At 41.0% G+C, this 25,474-nt stretch overlaps 1 protein-coding gene and 1 pseudogene across 1 annotated transcript; one reads left to right on the forward strand and one right to left on the reverse strand.

Annotated features, from left to right (window-relative positions):
- Positions 1-475: 475 nt before the first annotated feature.
- LOC135906679 (uncharacterized) lies at positions 476-10,844 on the forward strand. Its single transcript, XM_065438235.2, has 10 exons — positions 476-490; positions 7,561-7,679; positions 8,142-8,273; positions 8,898-9,093; positions 9,178-9,228; positions 9,729-9,818; positions 9,947-10,050; positions 10,150-10,208; positions 10,352-10,571; positions 10,655-10,844. The coding sequence occupies exons 2-9, from the start codon at positions 7,674-7,676 to the stop codon at positions 10,377-10,379; spliced, it is 666 nt and encodes a 221-aa protein (XP_065294307.1). The 5' UTR covers positions 476-490; positions 7,561-7,673; the 3' UTR covers positions 10,380-10,571; positions 10,655-10,844.
- Positions 10,845-21,753: 10,909 nt separating this feature from the next.
- LOC135906615 (programmed cell death protein 2 pseudogene) lies at positions 21,754-25,220 on the reverse strand (annotated as a pseudogene).
- Positions 25,221-25,474: the final 254 nt, after the last annotated feature.

A 25,474-nucleotide genomic window follows, 5' to 3' on the forward strand; every position in this document is an offset into this window, starting at 1 on the left:
GACGCGACCCGTTCCCGAGAGCTAGCGCTGTTCGGCTCAGTGGAGCGGCCCAGAATGCGACTACGGCTGAGACATTCGCTCCCTTTGCACCCCGCCTGACGTGGCAGGCCACGCCTTTCTTTTCTCTTCTTTTTTTTTTTTTATCCAGCGGCCATTATGTCAGTGGTATATATACGCATGCACAGCTGCATCAACCCAAGAACAGAGGAGGAAGAAAGCAGACTATGTCATGGTGTTACACATCTCAAGAAACCACATCGCTTTCGCCATCACATGAATTCCGTGTTTCGTTTAATAAACAAGAAGAATGGAGTGCCCGATTTTTATTAGTCACAATCATAATTCCAACAGGCAATTAATTATTTATACCAAGGAAACCACAGGGGAAAGTATTTGTAGTTTCATTGAAGTGAATTAATTAAGGGCCATTAAGAAATTATAAATAAACTATAACGCAAATGAAAGTGGACGAAGACACACCTGGCTGCAAGTGAGATACAAATCGCCTTTGTGTCCTTTATGTAATGATCAAGAGGGAATCTCTGTAACACTTCTTTTTGACATGCTGCCGTTTCATTATTCAAGGGAAAATATTTTTAGAAGAACTCTTCCAAAATCCTGGCTTGAATTTGACTCATCCTGTAATTCTTTCCTTTGGAGCTACCGTACTGGGTTACAGCAGCAGGAACGTTTGTGAAGCCCTCTGCATCTTTCTGTGTGAGACAAAAAGAATTGCATGCTAGAATTCTTCTAAGTACTTGTTATGCTCACAAAATTAACAAAATACCTAGATAATTGATTATTCATATTTGCAACAGTATACACTTTAAATCCCATTTGCAAAATACTTATTTCATTTCACCCTAACTTTTTTTTTTTTTAATTGCTACAGTTTCTTTACCGCTCGATTCAGAGTGGGTTGCACCATTTCACTAGGGAACAAGAGCAAACCCACGTCGTCACATTATGCGAGTGATGCTTTTACCAATTGAGCTACCACTGTGCCGTTTCTCCGGTCACTTTATGGGGTATCTATATATGTATGCTAATCTAACCGTTGGAGTGTTAGCGAACACCATTACTCATGGCACGTTTTATAAAAGAAATAGATGCAATTTCATGATGCAGCTACACATGCACGTACCACAGATATCTATTTTGTTGCAACATTATGGAATAAACAATTGAGAGTAGCGCCTGTCCCTTGTTTGTCCCTTTTCTTTTGTGGTGTGTGTGTGTGTTTGTGCTTCCCTACTATGTCAAATCAGCAAGAACTGTTTTCGGATGAAACAATCTTTGGCAATGTCAAATTGAAAAACGTATATTATTGGCATTTTTGTATTTTAGAAGGCATTCAACTGCGTTTCATTATGGTACTTTTCTATAGATGGAGCTAGATTAACCTATGGGCTAATTGGGGGGTGCAGCCGCGGAACTCCGACTGCCAGAGGGCCCCGTGAAAGATGTTTTCTTGACGGGCCCGTCAACAATCTTAAGGGCTCCTCACCAGGGTCCTGTCAGAAATTTTGCTTATACTGTACACTAGAAGTTGTAACATACTGTCCAGGAAGCATCAATGCTGCCACAGTAATTCTTAAAAAGGTTTTAGTGTTAGCTGAAATAATTTCTAGCTCCAGTTCGAGAAGGATGGAGGAAATTCAAGAGCACATCAAGGCGGTTCTGACCACAGAAAGATAGTTGTCACACGGACAGCCTGGTTTACTGCTCCTGTTTACCACCCAAATGATGTGATATAAGGAGGTGCTGAAGCGCGCATTGTGGCTATTGTCAGACTGCTGGCTGACCGAGGTTTGGCATTTAGGGGTAGCGTTAGTTCCCCTAGAATGGAAATTTTTGGGGCATTCTAGAGGTGATTACTGAGTTCAGCCCTGAATAGCCACAATATTTGCCATGGCACCAAGAGCAAAGGTTATCCATCTTATCATTCCAAGTGGACCTGCAATGAGTTTGTTGACATGATTGCGGATACTGTAAGGATACAGATCATTGAGGCGGTAAAAAAAGGCAAACGTTGCTCCCTTGTTGTCGATATACCATGGCAGATGTATCCCACGTTGACCAGCTTTCCACTGTAGTACTGGCTACTCAGTGACGTCCATAAAATATTCATTCAGTCTGTACCAATTGAATAACAGGCTGGTGAATATCTGGCAAAAATTGCGTGTACATGTTCCCTTCTTCAGGAGAACAGCATTTCAAAGAAGTGCCAAGACCAGTCCTACAGCAATACCATCAACTTAGCAAGGAAATACATAGCCCTGCAGGCATACATAAAGAAAAACCAACTGGCTATTTATTTACCATGCTGCGGTAACTCTTTAAGCTTAGTCGTGCTTGGAGTGTATACTGTTGTGCTGAGACCACCAATTTTTTTTTACTTTAAAAGAAATTTTAGGCATTTTCCATAATGTCTCTATTGCACTTGGGATTTATTTGAGCATTCCAGTCTCAAACATCGAGACCGAACAATAGTTTTCAAAGCTTTTCTTAATTAAGAATAGCCTGCACTCCACCCTCGGCTGAAATCTCTGGCCACGATGTCCATCAAACGGTACTAGTTGAATATTTCTTTTGATGAAGTAATATATATCAGAGTTCGCTAGCCGCGAAATCCACAAGGTGCATTTTGAATGTGAAATTTGTTTATGCTTCCTCATATTGTCCTAACTTTATGTCTTTGTCATATTATCAAGTGCCACTAGCCCACTGTTTATTATCATCTTCTTGAATTGGTGACCTCTTTGAAAAGTTGTTTAGTGTTTGTGTTGTCTCCTGTACGAAGTGGTGGTCAGAATTACTCATGCCATAAATTTCTCATTTCGTTTTAGAGTTAAAGGTAGAGTTGTACATGCACTTTCATGTATTCGCATAGATTGTATGCCACATGTGTAGGGGAATGTAAAGTGTTTATGTTTATAACTAAAACATTTGTTGCTTTACAACACGCAGTTCTCTTTTTCCTGGGTGATGGCTTTAGTAAGAAGCAGTTCATGGATATGTGACTAACTTCACATTTGAATGATAGTGACACACCCATTGGACATTAATCTTTGTAAATAACAACCTTACAGAGGCAGAGCAACACGTTTCCTCAAAGCAGAAATGTTTCATATTGCCGCTATCATTGTCGTAATCATCACAATCGTCATCACTGGTAAATCATAATCATCATCACTGGGGCTCCGACCTAAATTTAGCCCTAGGCGCCATAATATGCACTGCATAGAGCAGTGCATAGCACTGCTCTATGCATATATATGCTGAACAGTTATATATGAACATGGTGTTGCCTCTGATATCTTAAAGAGCTATTTCAATGTATTACTGCAAAATAGCGGCAATATACCCCGTTTAGTATAGTCCCTGTCATCCTGGAAACTTGTTATCTGCTATTTGTAGCCTATATATGTAAACAGTACTGCTAACAAACATGAATCGCTTGATCTGATTTTGCCCAAAGCTCACAGCACTAACATATCTTTTTTTTATCTCATTGCTTGTCTCATATAGAGATCATATAGTAAATGCTAACCAAAACTATATATGTTTGCTTAAGTAATAATAGTCTTAATGTGTTGTAATCATACTAGACTGCCTACCTAATATGTCACTGAAAATTGTTCATGAACATACTTAATTAACCGAGACAAGTGTCAAGCCAGAAGTTTCATGGCATTTGATTTAATAATAAGCTATCCTAAAAATTTTACTGAAGAAAACTGGCTTCTGAGTTGAGCAAAAGTGTTGGTTGTTTGTAGAGAATCACTTACTCATTACTGCTTTAGTTGAAATTATGCATGTTATTAATTTTTTACTCTAACTTATTTGCTCAAGGTTTGCTCTAAGTTATCTTGTGGTATTTTTGCTTAGAGAATTACATTGTCCAAATTATTATCTAAAACTCAATTCTTGTGAGAAATGCACTTTGCATGTCATAGAGGATTTTCATGGCAGACCACGAGATCGGCCCACGTCATCATTGTCACAAGCATGACATTCTCAAGACAAAATACCTCCACTTCAAATGGGAAGAACCAAGGCTTTTTAAGACAGTGCAGTCTTTTTTGTCGCAGCACTTAGTGGTGGTAGACATAAATAAATGTGCAGTGACCAATGATTAAGCTAATTATAATCAACTTATATGTGCTAATTGCCCTCTAAACTAATCAGTTTGGGGCACATGTTGCAATTTCAGACTCGAACCCAGTCAGTGGTTGAGGCACATCGACGGGAGGAATTCTGGGACGAGCAATATATAGTTTCATGATAACCCTGCTTGTGGAGATCTACATCCCTGTAACAATTAATATTTTTCCAGCTTTGATCACACAATTTGGTGAAAAGCAATGTAGAACACCAATCTGGTGCTACTTAGTCTCAGCATCCCTGCTAACTGGATATTCCTCAAGCACTGACTGGCTTCAATTTCACAAAATCAACAAGTAGTTAAACAACATAGTAATTAAAGATGCGACAAGTAAATATAAAGTTAACTAATATGTTAATTAGTGATTATACCACACATTTACAGATATCCACCATCTCCACTAGTAGTAATGTGTTGCTAAAAAAATTACATCATTGCGTCAGGCCTTTAAGCATATTTTAGTTTTTAATTTGCATCCCCCCCCCCCGCCAGTTTGGTGTGCTTTGTATACGTTTGATATATTTGTGTTTACATAGCTGTTCCGTGTTTGTGAAATGCGCATTTTTTCCTGCCTTTATAATTTGCATTCATTTGTTGCCATCATATGTACAGAGATAAGAGTCGGCACATTATCTGCATTTACGAGCTGATGTGTTTTGAGTAGAAGCTTTGGGGGGGCCTTTGATCACATCCTTTCTTTCCTTTTTGTGTCTCTCCACTCTTCATGCGTGCATGCGCGTTGTAAGGCTACAGCATATTGTACACAGATGGGTACAGTTATGAGTTAGCACCTGTCCTGTTTCCTTCCATGTCCTCATTTTGTCTTGTGCTACTGTACTCATAATGAACCATTACCTACCAGGCCTGTTGTCAGTTTCTTTATTGTCTTGTAAAGTAGTAGTTTTAATCGCATACAAGCAAGGTAAAAGTTACGCCGAGGAAAAGCAAGTGTTCAGTTAGCATTACTTATATTGTGATCAATATCTGTTTGCCAGGAAAGTTTGTCAGTAAAATGCACACCAAGATACTGTACATACTAACAAAGTTCAGAGAGCTGCCATTAAGACAATAGTAGGCATGTGCAAATATTTGAAACTTTTGAATAACGAATCAAATAGTGTCCTATTCGATTCAGTCTTCAAATCGAATAGTCACCATTCGTAATTGTAAATACTTTTCTAATACTTTTCGGATATTTCAAAATGCCAACTGCACCTAACTATAAAATAAAATTGGAGCAAAAGTATGGTACCGTCGACCAAAAAAGTTTGCAGACCATGGGATCTTGGGAAACACTGAATTTCTGAGTAGCTTGTATCGGTAGTTAGTAAAACTGTTTATCAGAATATTGTTCGTATATACTAGTAGAAGCTGGAAATGCGAATACCAGGCTGGGTTGTGAGCGTTGTGAGGCTGTGAATATATTCAGTTCTTTTTTGGATTTCATGGTCCGTAAGCTTTTTTTGGTCGACAGTACATTGTCATCCCCATGGGCATAGCATAGACAAAAAACATGAGAACTTGTATAGTGGAGCAGGCTACATCGCTTAGGTCACCATACTTTACAGAGCTATACAGCAATTATTCGCACTCTCCGAGAATCCTTTGCATGCTAAGAAACTACTTGTCTGAGCCTAATGCTCCATTTGTGCTTTTAATAAACAACGCTTTATAATGTACCATGTAATGGCAGAAACTTGCTAACATTAAGAATATTAGGAGGTGAACATTGTTTTATATTAATTGTGATAACGGCTGTTCATTATTCGAAAACTATTCGATATTCGATTTGATTCGCTTCTGGCACTATTCCATTCGTATTCGATTAGGTTTCAAAAATCACTGTTCGCACACACCTAGAGAATAGATATAGAGTTCACGTGGTTTAGTGATGCGTGTAATTCACATGGCTTTGTATTTTTTATTGTTTATAGCTTCATCAGCCAAGTACAGTTATTGTGCCAGCAGCAAATGTTATCAAGGATACGCAAGTGCATCAGTGGTGTTAAAATTTTCTCTGTACATAACAATCTGGAAAAGCCTCATGCAAGAATTAACAGAGCATGGAAGATCGTTACTATAGACAGAAACATAGGAGGTTTCCAGTACAGATCCTTGAGGAGCACCTCTGGACAATAAAGGTAGTCATCTGGTCCTTAGCTGTTACATACTAGACAGTTCTAGCAGATAATTTATGGTGCGCCCTACTCAGACCGACGTATCACAACAATTTGCACACAGCTGCTCAGCCGAACGCTACTGAGAACACCGATGCACACGTGCGCAACACTCATAGCAGCAACAGAACGTGGAACGCTGCCCATGTTCCCCTAGAAAGCCGATTTAGCGGAGCACCAGGGTGCGTCTAGTTGCTATCGTTATCGTTTTACAGACAAGCTGAGAGCATGTCACTGGCAACTCTGGGAGATGCACTTGTTAGATAAGCGAAATCAATGCATTCTATGCAGCCACTGGTGCATGTGAAATGTGTGTAGAGTGGAGCGTAAGCAATGCTCTGCTAAAACTATCTACTGTGCCTAGTTGCTTAGGTAAACACTCAATCCATTTATTTATATTAACATCTAGGCTTAGTTTACGAAGTTGAAAAAGTAATAACTATAGTGATGAGACAGTATTGAAAGCTTTAGCACAATCATTAAATATGCAGTCTACAAGAGATTAATGAACCAATTGGTAAAAAAAAAACATCATTAAATGCTCACAGCCGAGTCTCACTAGATGTGATGTTTATAAAACCCATGTTGGTTAAGTGAAAAAGAAAGAAAGAGCATGATGGTATAAAATAAGCAAGACAGGGATAATTAATGGACGTGGAATGGAGGTGAGTGAAATAGGTTTGTAGCCAGTGGTGTAGCAATGGGGGGGTTGTCATATACATCTGAAGACACCCCTTTTTCCGCTGGCTACACCCGGGGGGGGGGGTTACAGAAGACCTATGGGCCCCGGGTGCCAGATGACCTAGCTAGTCATCACTGGATTTATGCACTCAGACCACCTATCCTGCCTTCAAGTCGTCAGGTAGTGAGGCATTCTGTAAAGACTGTGAGAATATATGCGACAATATAGGACCTGAAAAAGTTTCAGTATATATCCTCTTTAAAAACGTAATATTAATTTCATCAGCACTCAATGAAGAAGACATTTTAGCTTTCCTACTAAGCTTATTTCCGTTATCAAAGCTATTTTAAGTCCCTTGTAGCGCATGTTTAACTGCAATATCTGTGAACTCACCACCTGTAATGGCATTATCAGATCTGAATGTATTAAAATCATGTAAGCATGCGTCTTATTACGACAGCATACTGATCTAATATTGCATGGGTAATATTGCGACAGGAATACTGATGCATTGCTGGATGAACTTTTTGCAGAAACAAAAGAAGGGCTGCAGTCGGCCAAAAGAACACCCGTTCCTCTAATTCATGCATCCGATTTGGAGGATGCAAGCAGAGATGACGATGTTCGAATAAGCAGAAAGACTGCCATGCAGGTAAACTTTGAAAAGAGCCTTTGCTTATTTGTCAACTACTGTCATAACTGAGGCTGCATGCATTTTAATGACTGCGCATCTAAGCTTCATTGTACCAAACTTGATTTGCAACTCTCGGTGTTTACTGCCTGAGCAACTGGATTGCTCAAACTTTTCACAATTAATGAAACTGGCACGTGCATATGTTAGGCTGGTGAGATGGCAGAATGAAACCAAGGTGACTGTGCAACCTGCTAAATTGAAAAATTAAGTGCCTTCTATATGTCCATGAAAGCTTAGCATTGGCAGATGCCTAAAATTTCATGAGTCGTATGTTCCAATATGCAGTATCAAAATGGTGGGGGGAAAGCAGGAAAACTTGTGTATTTTTTCAGATACATTCAAGCTACTGTGTAATTTGGGTAAATTAATGCCTGTGGTAGACAGCATAACTGGGTTCTACATGAATGTTGTCTGCTGCAGGAGTCGAAGAGGAAGCAACAAAATCAGGTGTTGGTTAAAAAGCAACAGCTGACAGCAGTGCTCGAGCAGCACACGAGGCATGTGCTATTAAGCAATGGCACGGCTGCTGGCAAAACTGTTGCAGCTCCAAAGGTAAAAGCAATGCGCAAAATTACTTTGGGTTGAATCAGGTCTCATTTGCCTCAGTGCTGACTGATGGCAGAATTATTGAAATAAATGAACTGGCTTTAGTTCGCATTGCCCTTAGTCTAGTTTGTCATAAATAATGCAACTTGCTATCTTCTGCATGTACTAAAATAAGCCCCTGAAATGCACACTTGATTAGGCTACAGCTAGATCACTGCTGTTGTTAATCGGTACAGGAGTAACTGGATAAAGAAATTGATTTTGAAAGCCACCTGCATATATCTATAAATATTGCACTTGCTACTACATCCCACTCATTTTGGGAGACAATACACTTGTGCCTCTTACACATGTAGTGAATCTTTTAGACAAAATAGGCCTTCTGAACAGAATTTAAATAATGCCAGTTTTACTGTTCTGCCATTGACTAACATCCTTTGGTGCAGCAAAGCCTAAGTTGCTTTTGCACCAATGAACCCAATTTAACTAATATGTGTTAATTTAGGGCAACTGCTGTCTTTAAGGCTGGAAAAGCACCTGGAAGTATAAAGCTAGTCTCGTCAGTTCATGACTCTTTTTAACAACTAGCTCTGCACACGTTTTAATTTTATTTGCAACTTGTTTATGCAGAGAAAGAGGACTTTGGATAAAGACTTCTCTGACTCTAGTGATGACGAGACTCTGGTCACACTATTAGAACTTAAAAATTCTGAGAACGAGGCCAAGTTCTGGAAAAGTTGGTTCAAGTTAGAAAGTCAGCATTCAGCCTCTTTAAAAAGGCACATCAACTTTCTCGAGAAAAAAGTCGAGCAACAGATGACTTCGTGTAAGTTGAATTACCAAATATTTTGTGAAGTGGTCATAATATACATCAACTGCGCTCACAAGTTACTTTTCCATTTTTCCCCAGTTCAGCAGACAGTGGAAGATTTTATCAGCCAGCCCTGTCGGTGTGGGAATGGTAAGCTCACAGCAAATTTGTGCAAAAGGGAGCAAACATATGTTTAAGACTAGCTATAAGCTTAGTGGTTATGAGTGCTATGCTGTTTCTCCTGAAGAGTTATTTGTGTGAAAATTAATGGGCTGATGTTATTCATATAAAAAAAATATGTAAAAAGTGGAGTTTTCAGGTCGCTTCTATGTGGCAATGTTCACGTTGAACAAGTTTCGTGTATATCATGCAAAAGTTTTGTCTCCTTTGACAACATTTTGCCTGCCCTTGCACATTTCCATGATCGTTAATTACTTCTTTTTTGCATCTTGAACATGATTCTGACATCCCCCACATACGTCATGAGAAAATTTGATTTTAAGGCCAGAAAACTTGCTTTAATTCATTTATGGTAAGAAGTCTGAAGAGCGGTTCATCTCTCTTGTCAATAATCTAAATTATAGCCTGGTCTTCCCAAAGCGAGGCCATGTGGAAATTTTCAGATGTGTTAATCAGACTATTTCTTGCAGGCAGGATTCGGCAAAGAAGCATTGCAGCAGAGTTGCCAAAAGCTGCATCAGAGCCAGCACCTAAAAGTGCTAGGGGCCACGAGAAACCCTGTGATTATGAAAAAAAATATTTACATTGTGTACCTTGAGCTTTTGTGCATGTCGGTTTTGTATGTTGTCCTGTCATTGCTCTCTAAAGCTATAAGTTAGTGTATTGCAAGTAAAAAAAAATTGTGCAGGGGACAGTATGCAAGTGGGAACAACTGCTGCACCTACACCACCAGCTGTATTGGCACCAGAAAATGACTGCACTGGAAAAGCAGTCGAAAAGGCTGCGCCTGCCGTAAGGAATTCAGTATTTGAACGATCGTTACAGTAATAACATGAGTATGCACATTTCAATATACTCATGTTTCGTGAATTGTACTCCTCAACATTACAGCAAACCAAGCAGCTCAGCCGATGGTGCCTGCGGAATTTTCCGCATGTAATGGTGGGCTGGTAAGTGCAACTCCAAAAGTGTTTTCGTATGCATCTTTTAATCCTGTGAGTGAAACAAAAGTTGAGCCTAAGTTGACATGCACAGGCTCTTTTACTGCTTAAAATGAGAGGTTTCCTTTCTCCATGCATTTCTCTTCTTTCAGTTCCATCTTTCAAAAAACATTTTTGTAACCCAAGAGCAAGCAGCGAAGCTGTTCAGAAACAAAAAACCGAGCATTTTGGTTAGGGATGCTGCACAAGTTGTGTGGAGGTGTGACACGCTTGCGCAGAGAAGCGTAAGTGGTCGGTTGGCACCCACAAAGGCCAACAGTGGGCAGGAGCCATCCAAGCAGCTGACACCAGAGAAAGTGGCGGTTGTTTACGGTCAGTCTTTTTTTCATCACAATATTGTGCTTTGTTTAGATTGAGTTTAATTTTCAAAATTCTTTCGTTATACTTTCCTGCAGGGTGCCTGGCCTACTGGGGCAATGTCAACAATGTGGACACCACGCTAGCCCACCACAACGTCATGCGTACCCTCACTGAAAAGATTCAAGACTGCAAGAGGAAGCTGCGCATTAACTGAATGCAAAGCTGTGCATGAATTAACAGCAATACTAGTCATGTATTATGTGCTATTTTTGACTGAAATACATATATTACACCTTGCACCACAGCATTACTTTATTTGCACGAGCTGCTTTTTCTTCTAGCTTCCAGCAAGCTTTCGAAAGCAGCGGGCATCAGTTGTCTGCGGAAGGACCACAGCATTAGCGCTGGGATCACTTTCTTGAGGCAAAATTTTTCAGCTGTGGCGACCGGTGCTGTGTGCCAGCCCGGATTGTGGGTCTACCCACAGTCCTGCTGGAGATTCTAGCTGGAACCTCTTCCAGCTGAATTACAGCTAACATTTCTCGCAGCTGGATCCAGCTGGAAGACGTTCCAGTTGGGAGATATTCTAGCTGGATTATGGAACCGGAAATTTCACCCAGCTGGGTTTTTTCCAGCTGCCTTCCCAGCTAGAAATGTATCCAGCTGGATGAAATTTCCAGTTCCATAATACAGCTGGAAGTAAAAACATTTTCACCTGGGAATGAAATTAACATTGTTGCTTATGCAAATGCATGATGCACAGAATGTCTGTCCTTTATATAAGTGAGCACAGTTATACCGTGCCAGTGTGGAGATGAGTGCCTCAGCAAGGAGCAGACACAATACAACAGGTGATTTATATAACTGACCATGGCCAGTTTCTGTACAATATTGGATCACGAAATAAAACAAAAATCTTACATTAGCATGCTACTCATGCTGGACAGCACAACTGCTGTACATGGCACTGTTCTGAAAGTTTAAGCGTGGCTGCCCGGTTCCGTGCCCAGCTTTCCCAAAGTAGGTACCATTAGCTCAGCCACGCAGTCAACACTCATGTTTCCTTCCATGTAGCTTAGACGTTAACAAAATTCCATATTTTACTTTGTGTTGTAACCACCATCATGATTTCATACTAACTTGTCCAACTTTCTGTTTTAGTTGCAAGTCTAAATCTACATATGTTTTGTCAGCTTTATTTATTTTTTGCAGTGACATATAGTAAATGCCCAATTTTGTGACAGTTTTGCTCATGACATTGCTTCATTACAGTCAAAAAAAAAAAAAACTTGCTGCATGTGGGAGCTCTTGAGATAGTGCATAATCACGTGTAATTGCCAAGAGTGGAGGTATACATTGAGGCCTCATAATTCTTTCTTGTGAAACAGATTTTACACGGACACAAGCCTCAATTTGGATGTGTAAATGTTCGGTAAACAGCATCTGAAGATGGTAACACCTGGAGTCCTATATTGAAGTGTGTACACCAAAAGTAAACAGAACATGTTTCTATGGCCAATACGTGCTAGTGTGGTACCTATGATTAGAATTAGGAAGTACAAACATGATATCCTGATGCATGATCACATGCAAGATATTCCTAATGGCAAACGTCTTACGTGCCGTAACTGCGGTGAGCCATGCGTTTTGCTGCTGCAATTGTATGCTCCGCGCGACGACGTCGATTCTGCTTTTCACAGAACGCTCTTTGTGTTCGTTTGCGTAACTACGAACTGTGCAAATAAGCATAACGCAGGCAGCTTTATAGTTTTGCGGTCGCAGCTGGGCAAAGAGAATTCGTTTTACAGCAGCGAACCTCCCGTGGAATCCCCCGACACTCCGAACAGCCCTTCGGCGGAAGGTTTCTGCAAAATATGCGCCGTATGCGGTGCTTTAGGCGACAAGACGTGCGCTAAGTGCCATAGCCGTCACTATTGTTCCAAGTCCCACCAAGTATTGGATTGGAAAGACGGTCACAAGGCGTGTTGCAACTCGCAGTGCTTCGATAGCTGCGAAAGGACTTCGGCGCCACTGTTTCCAGAGTATGAGCTCGTTACAGAGACAGAAGACGACGTTTGCATCAACGACGAACACTGTAAAACAGATTGAGGCCTCATAATTCATAAATTCATAAATGTAAATACATCGAGGCCTCATAATTCTTTCTTGTGAAATAGATTTTACAGGGACACAAGCCTCCATTTGGATGTGTAAATGTTCGGTAAACAGCATCTAAAGATGGTAACAGCTGGAGTCCTATATGGAAGTGTGTACACCAAAAGTAAACAGAACATGTTTCTATGGCCAATACGTGCTAGTGTGGTACCTATGATTAGAATTAGGAAGTACAAACATGGTATCCTGATGCATGATCACATGCAATATGTCCCTGCAGCACTCTGATGTTCCATTTTTGTTAATGCACGTGAATAATTATCATATACACTAGATTAGTGCAACAAGTGCTGGATACCCTTTTACACAAGTAACTGTCTCGTACGTTGGGTTGGATTGCAATGTAGTTTCTTTAAGACATGTTTTTCAGCATTTCTTTGCAGTTTGTAAAAATTTTTGTTGTATTTTTAAGTTGGCTAGACAATGTGACAAGCTATAATATAAATGAAGGAAATCTATCAGGCAGCACAAACCTATTAAAGTGGTTATCCAAAATCATTGAGCTTCTCTTGAACATGAGATGCACAGCAAAGAGCCCTTCTGGTACGTAAGTCATACGTATTACTGTTTTGCACCGTATTGTACTGGAGTGACATAGTAATGGGGCATACATAGCATTCAACAAGCCTGTCAAGCCTTCTAGGCGGCTATAATGGGGAAGCAGGAGTGGTGGGTGTACTATATATCTCACTGAATTTTGCTTTCATTTCAGAGCTAGTGGTACGGTTGTGACAATAAATGAAAGACTTGTGCGATGCGTGAAAAATGGATTGTGTGCTTAAATTCCCAGCTATGAGGGCTGTCAGTTCCTTTATATGACTTGAAGAAAAGGGGGCCGGGTTAACCGAGGGGCCCGATTTTTATTGGTCATATCATAAGAAGCCAACAAACACTGACACCAAGGACAACATAGTCGAAAATACTTGTGCTTCATAAAATGAAAAGAAAGAAACGATAAATGAATGGAAATGAAAGTGGATGAAAAAGCAACTTGGCACAGGTGGGGAACGATCCCACAATGACTTGATAATTCTGATTTCTGCTTAAATTATTTATTTATTTATACCTCATAGGCTCCCAGTGGTACATTGTGTGAGTCGGGGAAGAGGAAGAGTACTTATCTATCTGAGCGATTCAGCATTATACAATAGCTAACACAGTAACATAGATGATAAGGAGAATGCTGTAAGTACATAGTATTACATAGTATTAGAAAACGCACAGTATTACACAAATTATATATAGAACCAAAATCACATTATAGAACAATATAAGCTGGTAGAAACCATATGGACAAGATATACGAGTTATTAAATATGGAACATTTGTTAGGAAAAAATGGTGTCTAATTATAAGGCTATGACATTTTGTTTAGTAAGACTGCTTTCAGGAAGACCGCACCAAAGCATTATGGCATTAGGCAGTGCTGATGAGCCAAAGTGTGTGTGTGTGGCTATGATGGAGGTTGAGATGATTGTGCAGAGAGCATGAGGTGTGACATGTTTAATGGGAGGCAAAGTACATAGGGGTTGGTTGGTTGTTATTTTATGAAGCAAACAGAGGAACAATACTTTTCTACAAGGTTCTAAATAGGATAGTGATAATGATAATAAATGGAATGTTTGTCGCACTAGGATATGCTTGTTGTAGTCGCTGGTGGTGAAATATGCGGCATGGTTGTGAATGGATTCCAGTGAGTGGATTAAATAATCTTGATCAGGTGACTAGATACATGAGGCATTGAGGTTTGCACATACAAATGATTGCTATACTCGGTGTTTTTACAAACACGTTTAAAACATTTTTTAAATTGCCTGTGGTGGATAGCCCAATTCTAGTCCATGAGCTGGTCTACTCGAAGAGGCGTACATTACTTGCACGAAAAATTGAAATGCATAAACTAATTAACATTATTCATGAATTAAGTTTTAACTAATTACCTAATGGCATATTATGTAATTTACTAATTCTAGTCAGGCAGTTCGCAAGGCAGTTCCGCTTGAAACGAATTCTCAGGATGACACCAGTTTCGAGAATTCCTGAACTTTGCGGAGAAATGTATTAGTGTTCCAGTTACTTTTGTGCTTCAATGCATAGAACACTTTTTTGTTAAGAAAGTAACTGGAACAAAATTGCATTTTTACTGCAAGTTTGACGGCGCATATCTCGGAAATGGTGTCATCCACGCAATTCTTTTCTAGTGGATATGCTTTGCAGTCTCACTTGCTAGAATTTGTAAATTACAATATGTGCCATATGGTAATCAGACAAAAGCTTAATTAATTTTTTTAATTACTTGATTATGTATTTCAATTTATTGTGCAAGTAATGGCCACATCTTTGAGCAGACGAGCTGATGGACTAGCATTGTGCTATCTGCCACAGCCAATTTTTAAACAAATTTCGAAAGTGTTTGCTGAAACACCATGTATGAGCCCGCGTGTTAATGGACGGCTTGCTGTGAAGATTGTGTTTTGGTTGCCATACGGTACACGGCATGACTGCAGTTAATTTTTTAATGTGAGCAGACTGTGAAAGGCTGGGTGTGAGGTGAATGATTAAGTACTTATAGGATGAAGTCAGGCTGATAGGTTTGTTACTAAGGGAGTAGTGAAACGTGAAAGTTGGTCACTGACAGAGGAAATCATTCAGCATTTCTAGCGTTTAATGACACATTAGCCAGCCATTAAGTGTGTCATGCACCAATACTCCTGTCACACGTACACTTTCAAATAGCATTTAGTATGAAAACAATTGAAATCTGTGAGATCAGTTGGCTCTTTTCTGTAAGCTTGCACAAGAAAGCCAATGGCGATTGAAAAATTAGATTCCTATCTAACTTGATTGCAATAAAAAGTGCCAGTGTGACACAGGTATAATTGACCAGAGTGGACGTTTCGGCTTGTTAGTAATTCATGAGAAGGTTAAAAAGTGTGAATTGGACACCGACGAAAAAGGCACAGCACCTGTATCTCCAGCATATCATTAAAGCTTGTATCTCTCTTTCACATAAAAAGTAAAATTCAGATGAATTCGCAAAACATTGCTTACACATTCAATATAAGTTTGCAATGCATTTAAGTGAGGTATTTCTCACCATAAAAATTACATAATTCCTGCTTCCGGTAAACCTTTCTTTTGTCACACTGTTGGCGTCTTCCTACATTACATCTATTTACACCATAACCAAGTCTATATCCATCTAGGGTATTACAGACATTCAATAGCGCAGGTGAACTTTTATTAACTTCTGAAGCAATATCAGCACTGTCAGTACAAAATTTTCTAAATCTAGTATTCTTAGATGGCTTTACTTGCGCCTTGTCCTGTCTTTTGTTCCTTCTTTGTGCGCTATTACCGTTGGCGCTTCATTTTTTAAAAGCTTTACTTATCTGGTCACCGCTGCTTTGGATAACTTTTCTTTCACATTAAGTGCAAGAATTAATCTAACTGGGCTCCAACTGTTCTCTATCATGCTATTTAGTTGCTTACATTAGGAAACTGAGTTTGTGTGCATGTTTAACATTAGGTGCTGCCAGCAACAATTAAATCTTTGACCAATGGTTTCTGTGACTACAAGATTTTTTATTTACAGGCTGCCACACTACTGTCAGCCCAACTTCAGTACAATAATAGTTTTGACTGAACAGCTAGTTGTAGTAAGCAACACTTGGGCACTGAGCAGCATTGGAGTGTTATGTCCTGTACTGATTTTGACAACATTTTATAGCAAAGCAGTTAAGCTGTTAAGGGGAGTTCTGCAGTGGTTCTCATGTGGCAAAGGCTAGTGATGAAGGCTGGAGGTCGCATGGTCGGTCCAAAATGTCAGCCAGAAAACAGCCAGCCACAGAGCCTGCTCAGAGCCTCAAAGTGGCTGTGTGGCCACAGAGTAGGTAAAAACGCACATCTGGACACAAGGGTCAGTGACACTATCACTAGGAACAGCCAGCAGTAGAGCCCTACCATGTCACTGGATCGTGCAGCCAGGTGCCAGCGTTGAACACACATTGCACATAACGGAGAGTACAGAAGTACTAAGCTCGGACATAGCGAAACGTTTAAAAAGGCTCGAGTAGAGCAATGGAATGCTACAGTATATAGTGAAGCATCTGCTAAGTCTTGGGTAGGTTTTGGGCAGTGGCAAACCAGTCCCCTAGAACTCCCGATGGGTGTGAGAAGTTGAGAACTCCCTAATAGAGCTTCGCTGTCTTTGATGTATGAATTGCTAAGTTTGGTGCATATCAGCAAAGAATTTCCTATTCTGCAGTGTGCACCAACATCTTAGTACATGGGTGTTTTTGCATTCCATCCCCATAAGAATGTGGCTGCTCCAGTGAGGCCTCGAACCGACATCACTTAGCTCAGCAGCAGAAGGTTATAGATACTGAGCTGTCATGGTGCATTTATTTTTTAAAGATGGTTCTTTCAAGCTTCTCATTATACCCAGTTGATAAAACTGTGGTACAGAAATTATACTTTCTTGTTGCCTTGCAGTAAAAAGTGGTCATTGTAAAGATCATCAAGAGCATCAGTGCTTTCATACAAAATTTCATGTCATATGAACATACCGAAGCCTGTTTTATAGCTTAGCTCTTGTGCAGGCCAGAAGTGGTTGCCAGACCTTTTAAATTTTTGTAGCAGGGGTGCAGAAGAATACTTAGAAAAGAATGCCTTAGATATATAAATCTGGAACTACATAGGTTCATGCTAGAGGAACACACACATAGCATGCTAGAGGGATATGCACACATACACACATAATTCTCTCTCGCTCTGAAGTACTGTAGAACATATATAATTGTTGGCTTATGCTGGGGGCTCAATCAATACAAACACTCACTTGTATTTAATAGCCTGATTTGCTGTTATAAAGGCTGAAAATTATTTGTATCACACACAATAATAGCCCACAAGCATATGTATACATGGATTACTGTCAACTGCTGTCATCTTGACATAGGGCACAATTTTACATCGATTTAGTACACCAGTGTTACAATGCCTTTGAGCATATTATTCTTTATTAGCTTTTATTTCTTGCTATTTCTTTCAAGAGCCCTAACGAATAGGAAATATTTCATGTAAGTGATAAACGTAACTATTGAATAAAATTTGGTGACAATTTTTCAGTCAATAATTGCTGCTACACAGGTGAACAAGCAAATAAATGGAGCATGCTTTCCAAAGTTACCGTCATTCTTTAAGCAAATTGTTAGTCAGAAGAAATCGCCAAACAGCTGTTGTGCTCACCAGAAGACTTTCTAAAGTAAAGGTAAGTCATGTGCTATTGTGGTCATGCTGACAAACTCTAGAACATATTACACAAACATTGCAAGTGTGTGTGCTGTGAATTTTTTGTGTTGTGGAACAAGTTGCACAAGGAGTAATGCCAAAGAGCCAGGACAAACTTAAGCACACGGCCACACAAGTGCCAGAAACTGGAAATGTTGCTTGAAGAAAGCAGCACTGGTTGTAAGCAGGTAAAAAGTCAGTCTACAAGAAATTTGTGTTGATGCATGAATGAAGAGGAAATTAACCATATGCTATCTATACCATGTGTTGCCCTATTCCACTTTCCGAGGCCTGCATAGTGCTTCCAAAAATAAGCACTTTTCCAGCCACAGCCATCAGTTCTGCAGAATTCAACTCACGATATTTCAGCTTTGCAACCAAGCAAGAAAAACAGCATTCCCAACCATTTGGTATCTGCAAAAGTATTTACAGGGGGGCATTTCTGCACACTGCTCAAAGGACAGAGTGCAAGGTTTTAATGGTGCACATGTGTTGGTCGATTAAGACGCCACTGCTCCTTGAATTGTCAATGGACTATGGATTGTTTAATCAAGTACAAAATGTTCTGCTACAGGCCTAATAGCCAATGGCGGTAACGAAGTGTAAAACAGTGGCCATTGACAATGACAATGTGCTGGTGTAGGCCAAATAGTTATAGTGCATTCATCTGTACGTCTCCTTCTAGTGTCCAGATTGTTGACGCTGCTTTCCATTTAATTCACCTTTATGAATGAAGCATAAAAATACCCTAACTACCTGTTGCTTTACATGAACAAGTGTAAGCATTAGCTATTTGCAATTAAAGCAGCTATCTCACATGCATATTCTGCACCTACTCTATGGGTAGGATACACCTCTGAAGCAATTTACGCAAGAAGGGCTCCTCACCAGGTTTGGGGATTGTAAAGAGACAAGTGCAGTGCGCAGATCACATACCGATGATTGTGTCTGCAAATATCAAATTGCTTTACAGCACAAAAACAGCTGAAATTTCAAACGATCAACCATTCATCCCTCCTTTCAAGGGAGCCCCACCTGCTTCCGAAGAATGAAGGTCACACACATAAACACCTCTATGTAAGCAACCTGCCTGAAATTTCACCGATTATGGCATGTGACGTCGGCACATCGCCCAACGCAAAGTACACAAAGTCACTACTGGAAGTGTGCCATGCTGTGAAAAATGAAAGGGAACGAGTCTCGTGATGTGAATGTGATGCGGTCTCTTGGCTGAGAAGGCGAGGAATGTCACTTGTGGATGCTATTCGAGGCAACGAGAGAGAGAGAGCGTCTGTCAAGAATGAATTGTGGTGTTTTACGTGCCAAAACCACGATTTGATAATGAGGCACCCCGTAGCGAGGGACTCCGGATTAATATTTACCACAAGGGGATCTTTAACGTGCCCCCAATGCACAAGACATGGGTGTTTTTGCATTTAGCTCCCATCGAAATGCGGTCGCCGCACCGGAATTCGATCCTGTGACCTTTTGCTTAGCAGTGCAACACCATAGCTGCTAAGCCAGCGTCTATGTCAGTAGTGAAGCTTGCCTCCTGGCAGCATGGTGACGCAACAATTGAATTCCTTCTATCTCCTTTAATAATGAATGAATTTGAAAAATTCTTGTAGTAAAGCACATCCTAGATAGCACCTTACAAGTTTCAGTTTATAACCAAAATTTCTAATAGGGCCTTAGGGCAGCTTTAATAGCCTTTAATATATAACCAAAGCAGATGACACGGGCACCTGGTGGTTAGCAGGTACAATCCATATCCCAGTCCATGGCTTTCAAGATTTTCAGCATGCTGCAGCCTGGCCTTGGAGGTCACACCCCCATGTTGCTCTGGTTCTCAACATTCTGGGTCCTGCGTCCTTTTTGGCAAGCAATAATACCGTTTTTTCTTTCCTGTTTCACTATCACAAAGTACCCTTTTGGAAGCTTTTCACAACGCATCCTCTTGTATCTAAAACAAAATTTTGCACAGAGGCTGCCCTATACGAGCTAAGCTTTAATGCAGTCGAAAATTTTGTTGCAGTTGACATCTAATCCTTTCAGGCAGCACCTTTTACTTGAGAGAATAAGAGAAAAGATTTGCAATAGATGGAGGTTACGGATGGTACAGGGAGCAGTTGCAATGCCCTTTGCTTGTAGTTTTTTAAGTGGAAATCAGTTTTTTTTTTACCAGTCCAATGCAGCATAGCAGACTACAAAGATTGCAAAAAGGGCTTACTGGCCTAAACTGTTTCTAATGCTACCATGGCCTGCCATGAACTAACAACCCAGTATGGCACTATCACTTTTGCTTTTTGGTTAATACAGAGAAAGCATATTTACGCTACAGAAAACTTTGCATTCAACATTCATATTCCTTGTTAAACCATTTCTAGACAGCTCCAGTGCAAACACACACAAGTTAAGAAAAATGAATGGGCAACTATACTTGTTCAGCAATGATGTTGAGGGAACGTGAATCTGTAACTAGCCTATTTAACCACATTGCACAAAGAGTGGCACTGGAAATGGACAATTACATTCAGGGTTGGATTAGGAATCAAAGAGGCTAGATTTGGCTCCATATCTGCATACAGTGCAGTGCATTTTTGTGTGTGAATGGAACATTAATTTTGCACATTGTTGCTTTAACAATAAAGAGATTAAAGAAAAAAGTTGCATATTTTCCAAAAAGGCAAGGCATTGATAGTGAGAGCAATATATTAATACTTGTAGTTTTACAGGCCATGGAAATTGCAATAAGCATTTGCTTACTAACTAAACAAATACTGTGTCATGCATGCACAGACACACATGAACAGATCTCACTTGATCACAACGAGCACTTGCTGTCAGAATGCTGACACAATCGGGAGTGCCAGCAGAGCAGAGTGCACACGCGTATCTTAAAGCGAACAATTTGTACCGCTGCTTGCTTCACCATTTCAGCTATGCTGCATCTCCAAAACTCAGATTACACACCTCCAACACTTGGCATTCATAAATTCACGAGTGATGCTCACCCTTCAACCTAGCACCGCAGCTGATGGCCAACATACAGATCTTGGCCACATAGGCAGCCACGGGGGCAAGAGGAGGAGAGGTTTTCTCTCCTCCTCTAGCCCAGCCATAGGGTTGCACAGGCTCAATCAGGTGACTTACAACATAGGGCGCACAGTGAGACGGCGTGCATCCAACCACCATACTTGGTGGCTTGAGCTCTCATTTTTGGCCTCACCCCAACAGCATATCAAGTTACGACCAACATATGGCATGCGGGCCACTCATTCTCCTCCACACTTGTACATTATTTGGGACAGCCACGGCGGCGAAAATGTGCCTGGAGTGTCGATATAACTGCTATTGCAATAAAATATAAAAACAAACAGATCTGTGGCTCTTTTAATTACCTCACTGCCCTTAATCCACCTGTTGAACCAACAAAGCTCTTGCAACATTCATGTTGGTAGAGCTAAATACACAGCTTTCAACCTAGCTGAAAAAGTGCAGTAGCAGAGTGCATTTCAACAACAGCTTGAACTGTGCTGCAACACAGCTCATTTGAAATCATGTAACACAATGTGTACATAAAGAGCTTCCAAAAATTTGGAAGAAAAAGGCAAGAAAAATTATAAGCCTCCTACTCTCAATATATTTAATGGAAACGCGCTACGCACTATTAGTCCAGTGTCCGCAGAAGCTTGGATAGAAGCTTGCTCTCTTAGTTTTTGAACACTGCCTGTGCAAAAGTTCTTTTTTATTACCGTACAGTACCACAAAAATAAAGTACAAAGCACATGGAGGCTCCAGCATCAGATTAAGGTGCACGACTAGGCCAGCTTGCTTACAGAGAGAAGCTGATTGAGCAGGATACTTGAGTATGAAGAGGTTAATGAACCTGACAACCAGTGTTTCAAGAGCCTAAAGAATGCAAAAAGAAACAATCTGCTTGCTGCAAGGAGTCAAAACAAAATGCTTCCTGCACAATAGGCACATACCAGTTCGTACATTTGTGAAAAACACGGCTTTGTCATAAAACATAGGCATCACTATGGCTTATATTCAAGTCATAAAATCTGCATATTGTTTCATGTGGTCTAACTTAGAGCAAGGCACACATTACGCATATTTCAATTTCCTTTTACTCAGTACTTTCAGCAAAAATCGCAATTATTCTTTTTGTTCATGCTTCAACATACTTCTATATTTTGACATGAAAGAATTCTTGAAAACTATCTGAGAAACTATTTTTCCTTTACTTAGACTCAAGACACCCTTACTTAAACTATAATATTATGTACCACAGTATATGTTGCGACTAGTACGTTTTCAAATAAAATACAGAAGCAGTGAAAATGAACACATTCCTGGCAGCAAGGAAAGTGTTAACAAGTTGTCTAGAGCAAAGGCAATTTGTATTCAGGGCAGCTTTAACTCACTTTTTTTCACAATCACTTATAATCAACAAATCACACTTTGTGTAACTAAAAGTAAATGGCACACATAACAATGATAGAACTACACTGGCTCAAGATCTAGGAGTAAGCCAGGTGATGCGACTGTCATTAGCAATATTATTTACCCACAAACAATAATGAAATATCTCCTAAATTCTCCCAGCTGACATCAAATGCAGTTCCAGAAATATTTTCCGTCTGCTTCTTGGATCACTTGTAGTTCCCTAGTTGCCAGCAGCCTCCATGTTACCCTAACCTATCAATGAAATATTGCTGACAGATGACACACAAGCTTATCTTCTCTTTGAGGCAATTGACTAAAATAAGTGTAAACGAAGAGCATGACCGAAAAAGAACATGATAAAAAAAAATTTGTTTAAGGCCCAATCCACTCTGTGAAGGTGGAATGCCAGCGAAGCTGCTACCATCCACTAGTCTAATGAAATGAGTCCTAATTCTAGTGCTAATGAAATGAGTACGCTGCAAACTGCAGTGTATAACCGCACACCTCATAATCAGACACGGCGTCTCCAGGGAACGCACGGCATTTCTTTGCGGCGTTCTTTACAGTGGACATGTGCGACAAGTCGTCGCGGAACCACAGGCGGTCGCGCGCAGTGCAGGAGAATCCGAATTCCACATCGAGGTGCGCTTGAATTTCGAAGTCGCTCCCTTGAACGTGGCAATCTTGTCGGTGTGGCACTTGCGGCGTTTCGCCTCATTCGGCGCTTTTCGTTGGAGCTCGAGCGAGCGCGTCGCTTGTGCACGAACCTAGTTTTCTGTGGATCACCACGAAAGAATTGCCAGTTCTTAGAGGTAAACAGCTTCGCTGTAAAAAGCTTTTTTTGGCATGTAAAGTGAAAGTTATTGTTTAAATGTACTATCAGGCAAATGAAGTACAAGCAGTGGAGCGAGTTCCTGAAGCATAACTGAAGGTACAGTCAGCCAGTCATCCTTGCCAACATGCGCATGTGGTTTTTATGCGGAGTGCAGGTCAACGCTTGTTTCCTGACCTGACCCGCTGCAGTGCCATTTTCACCATGCCAGCACCGTCGTGACTCGTGAAGCATGATATAGCAAATACGTGCTCGGTTTCCAGACCTGCATCGCTTTGCTTTTGTTCTTACCATCAGTGTTTCTGTACGAGTGATGACAGCACTAGAAACCATAATGGCAAAATGGTGGCAAAATGGGTATGGTGCTTCAGCAGGCTGGCTTAAGAAACAAGCATCAAACAATAAAGTAAGGTGAGCAGCACCGCAGTTTACACGAAAACCATAAGTGCGCGTGACGTGGACAAGGATGACTGGCTGATGGAGTGCATTGTACCTTCAGTTATGCTACAGGCACATGCTCTGTTGTTAGCATTTCACTTGCCCTCGATATAACATGCAGAACTGTGTTATACATACATCAATAAAGTCTATAGATGCATGCACACATCCATGACAGTATCCTTACATTATAGGCTTTCCTAGGCAGTCAGCCTTTTTATTTCATATTTAAACTGCGAGCTAGGCTCGCCATAAAAACATCCCACCCCTCACACTTTTCCTGAGAAATGCCCGCGCACACATGTAAGCTCATGACTATTCCTCACAGATATTTTGCTTCCACAAATATTCTTCTTGGTACGGTTCGCCGTCGCAGGAGGCCTTGCACGTGTAGACTAATAATGTTCCCCAGTCCAGGCTATCCACTGTCGACTCTGTAATGCTGTTGAGCAATTGGGGCATAACTTGGAACTCGAACTGCCTCTCTGAACCGCAGGAACAACAAGGCACGTCGCCAGGGTCACCTGTACTGGCAACTAGGAGAGGTGTACCACCCAAGTTGTACCGTAGCACCTGATCAGGGGCTTCCCTAATGGTCTTCTTGAATTTCCAAAATGCTTTGTCTTGGCAGGTTGCCGCCATCTTGTTCAAGTCCGCGACATCTGCGCCGTCACTTGAACACCCCGGATGACTGGTTACATAATCGCAGTAGTCTGCAAGTCTGTCTTTATCTGTTTTACAGCCTTGGTCGTCGTTGCAGGCGTCGTCTTCTGTCTCTATAACCAGCTCGTACTCAGGAAACAGTGGCGCCGAAGTCCTTTCGCAGCTATCGACGCACTGCGAGTTGCAGCGAGCTCGGTGACCATCTTTCCAATCCAATATTTGGTGAGACTTGGAACAGTAGTGACGGCTACGGCATTTGGAGCAAGCCTTGTCGCCTAAAGCACCGCACACGGCGCAGATTTTGCAGAAATCTTCAGCCGAAGGGCTGTCAGAGCTGTCAGGGGATTCCATAGGAGGTTCGATGCTGTAAAACATGTTTTCTTCCGGCAGCTGCGACCGCAAAACTATATAGCTGCCGACGTCGTGCTTATTTGCACAGTTCGGAGTCACGCAAACGAACACAAAGAGCGTTCTGTGAAAAGCGGAGTCGACGTCATCGCGCGGAGCATACAACTGCAGAAGCAAAAGGCATGGCTCACCGCAGTTACGGCAAGTAAGACGTTTGCCATTAGGAACATCTTTCAGATGAAGCCAAGCTGGTTTTCCACCTACTTTGCTGGGAGTATATGTGCTCCTTAGCGCCCATGCCTCACGTTTTTCAAGAAATCCCAACTCGACGACACAGCGTGGCTGACTTGCCATCGTGGACATATCGAGATCCATGGTGCAGAGTGGAAGTCGTCCAAATCATGTGGTCGTGGTCCAACAAATGACGGTCGCCATTTTGCCAGTACTGCGGAACTTAGCCAATCCACTGGCCAATCCTTAACTCACGTGCCATGACGTCATGGCACTCATTACGTCGTCACCACTAAATTCTCACGTTTAACCTTGTTAGCTGATCCATAGCCGCTCGATGGTACCTGATCAGTGTGTGAGAAGCATCAATTGTCAACGTTGCTGCAAAATGTGAAATAAAACAAATCAGCAGTAAGCTCTTTTCTATGTTGATTACTTCCTCCCCGTCTGAAATCAATGGCGGCGCCATGGCAACGGCTGCATA

Source organism: Dermacentor albipictus, chromosome 1 (genome assembly GCF_038994185.2).
Source record: "Dermacentor albipictus isolate Rhodes 1998 colony chromosome 1, USDA_Dalb.pri_finalv2, whole genome shotgun sequence".
In the NCBI taxonomy this organism is placed as follows: domain Eukaryota; kingdom Metazoa; phylum Arthropoda; class Arachnida; order Ixodida; family Ixodidae; genus Dermacentor; species Dermacentor albipictus.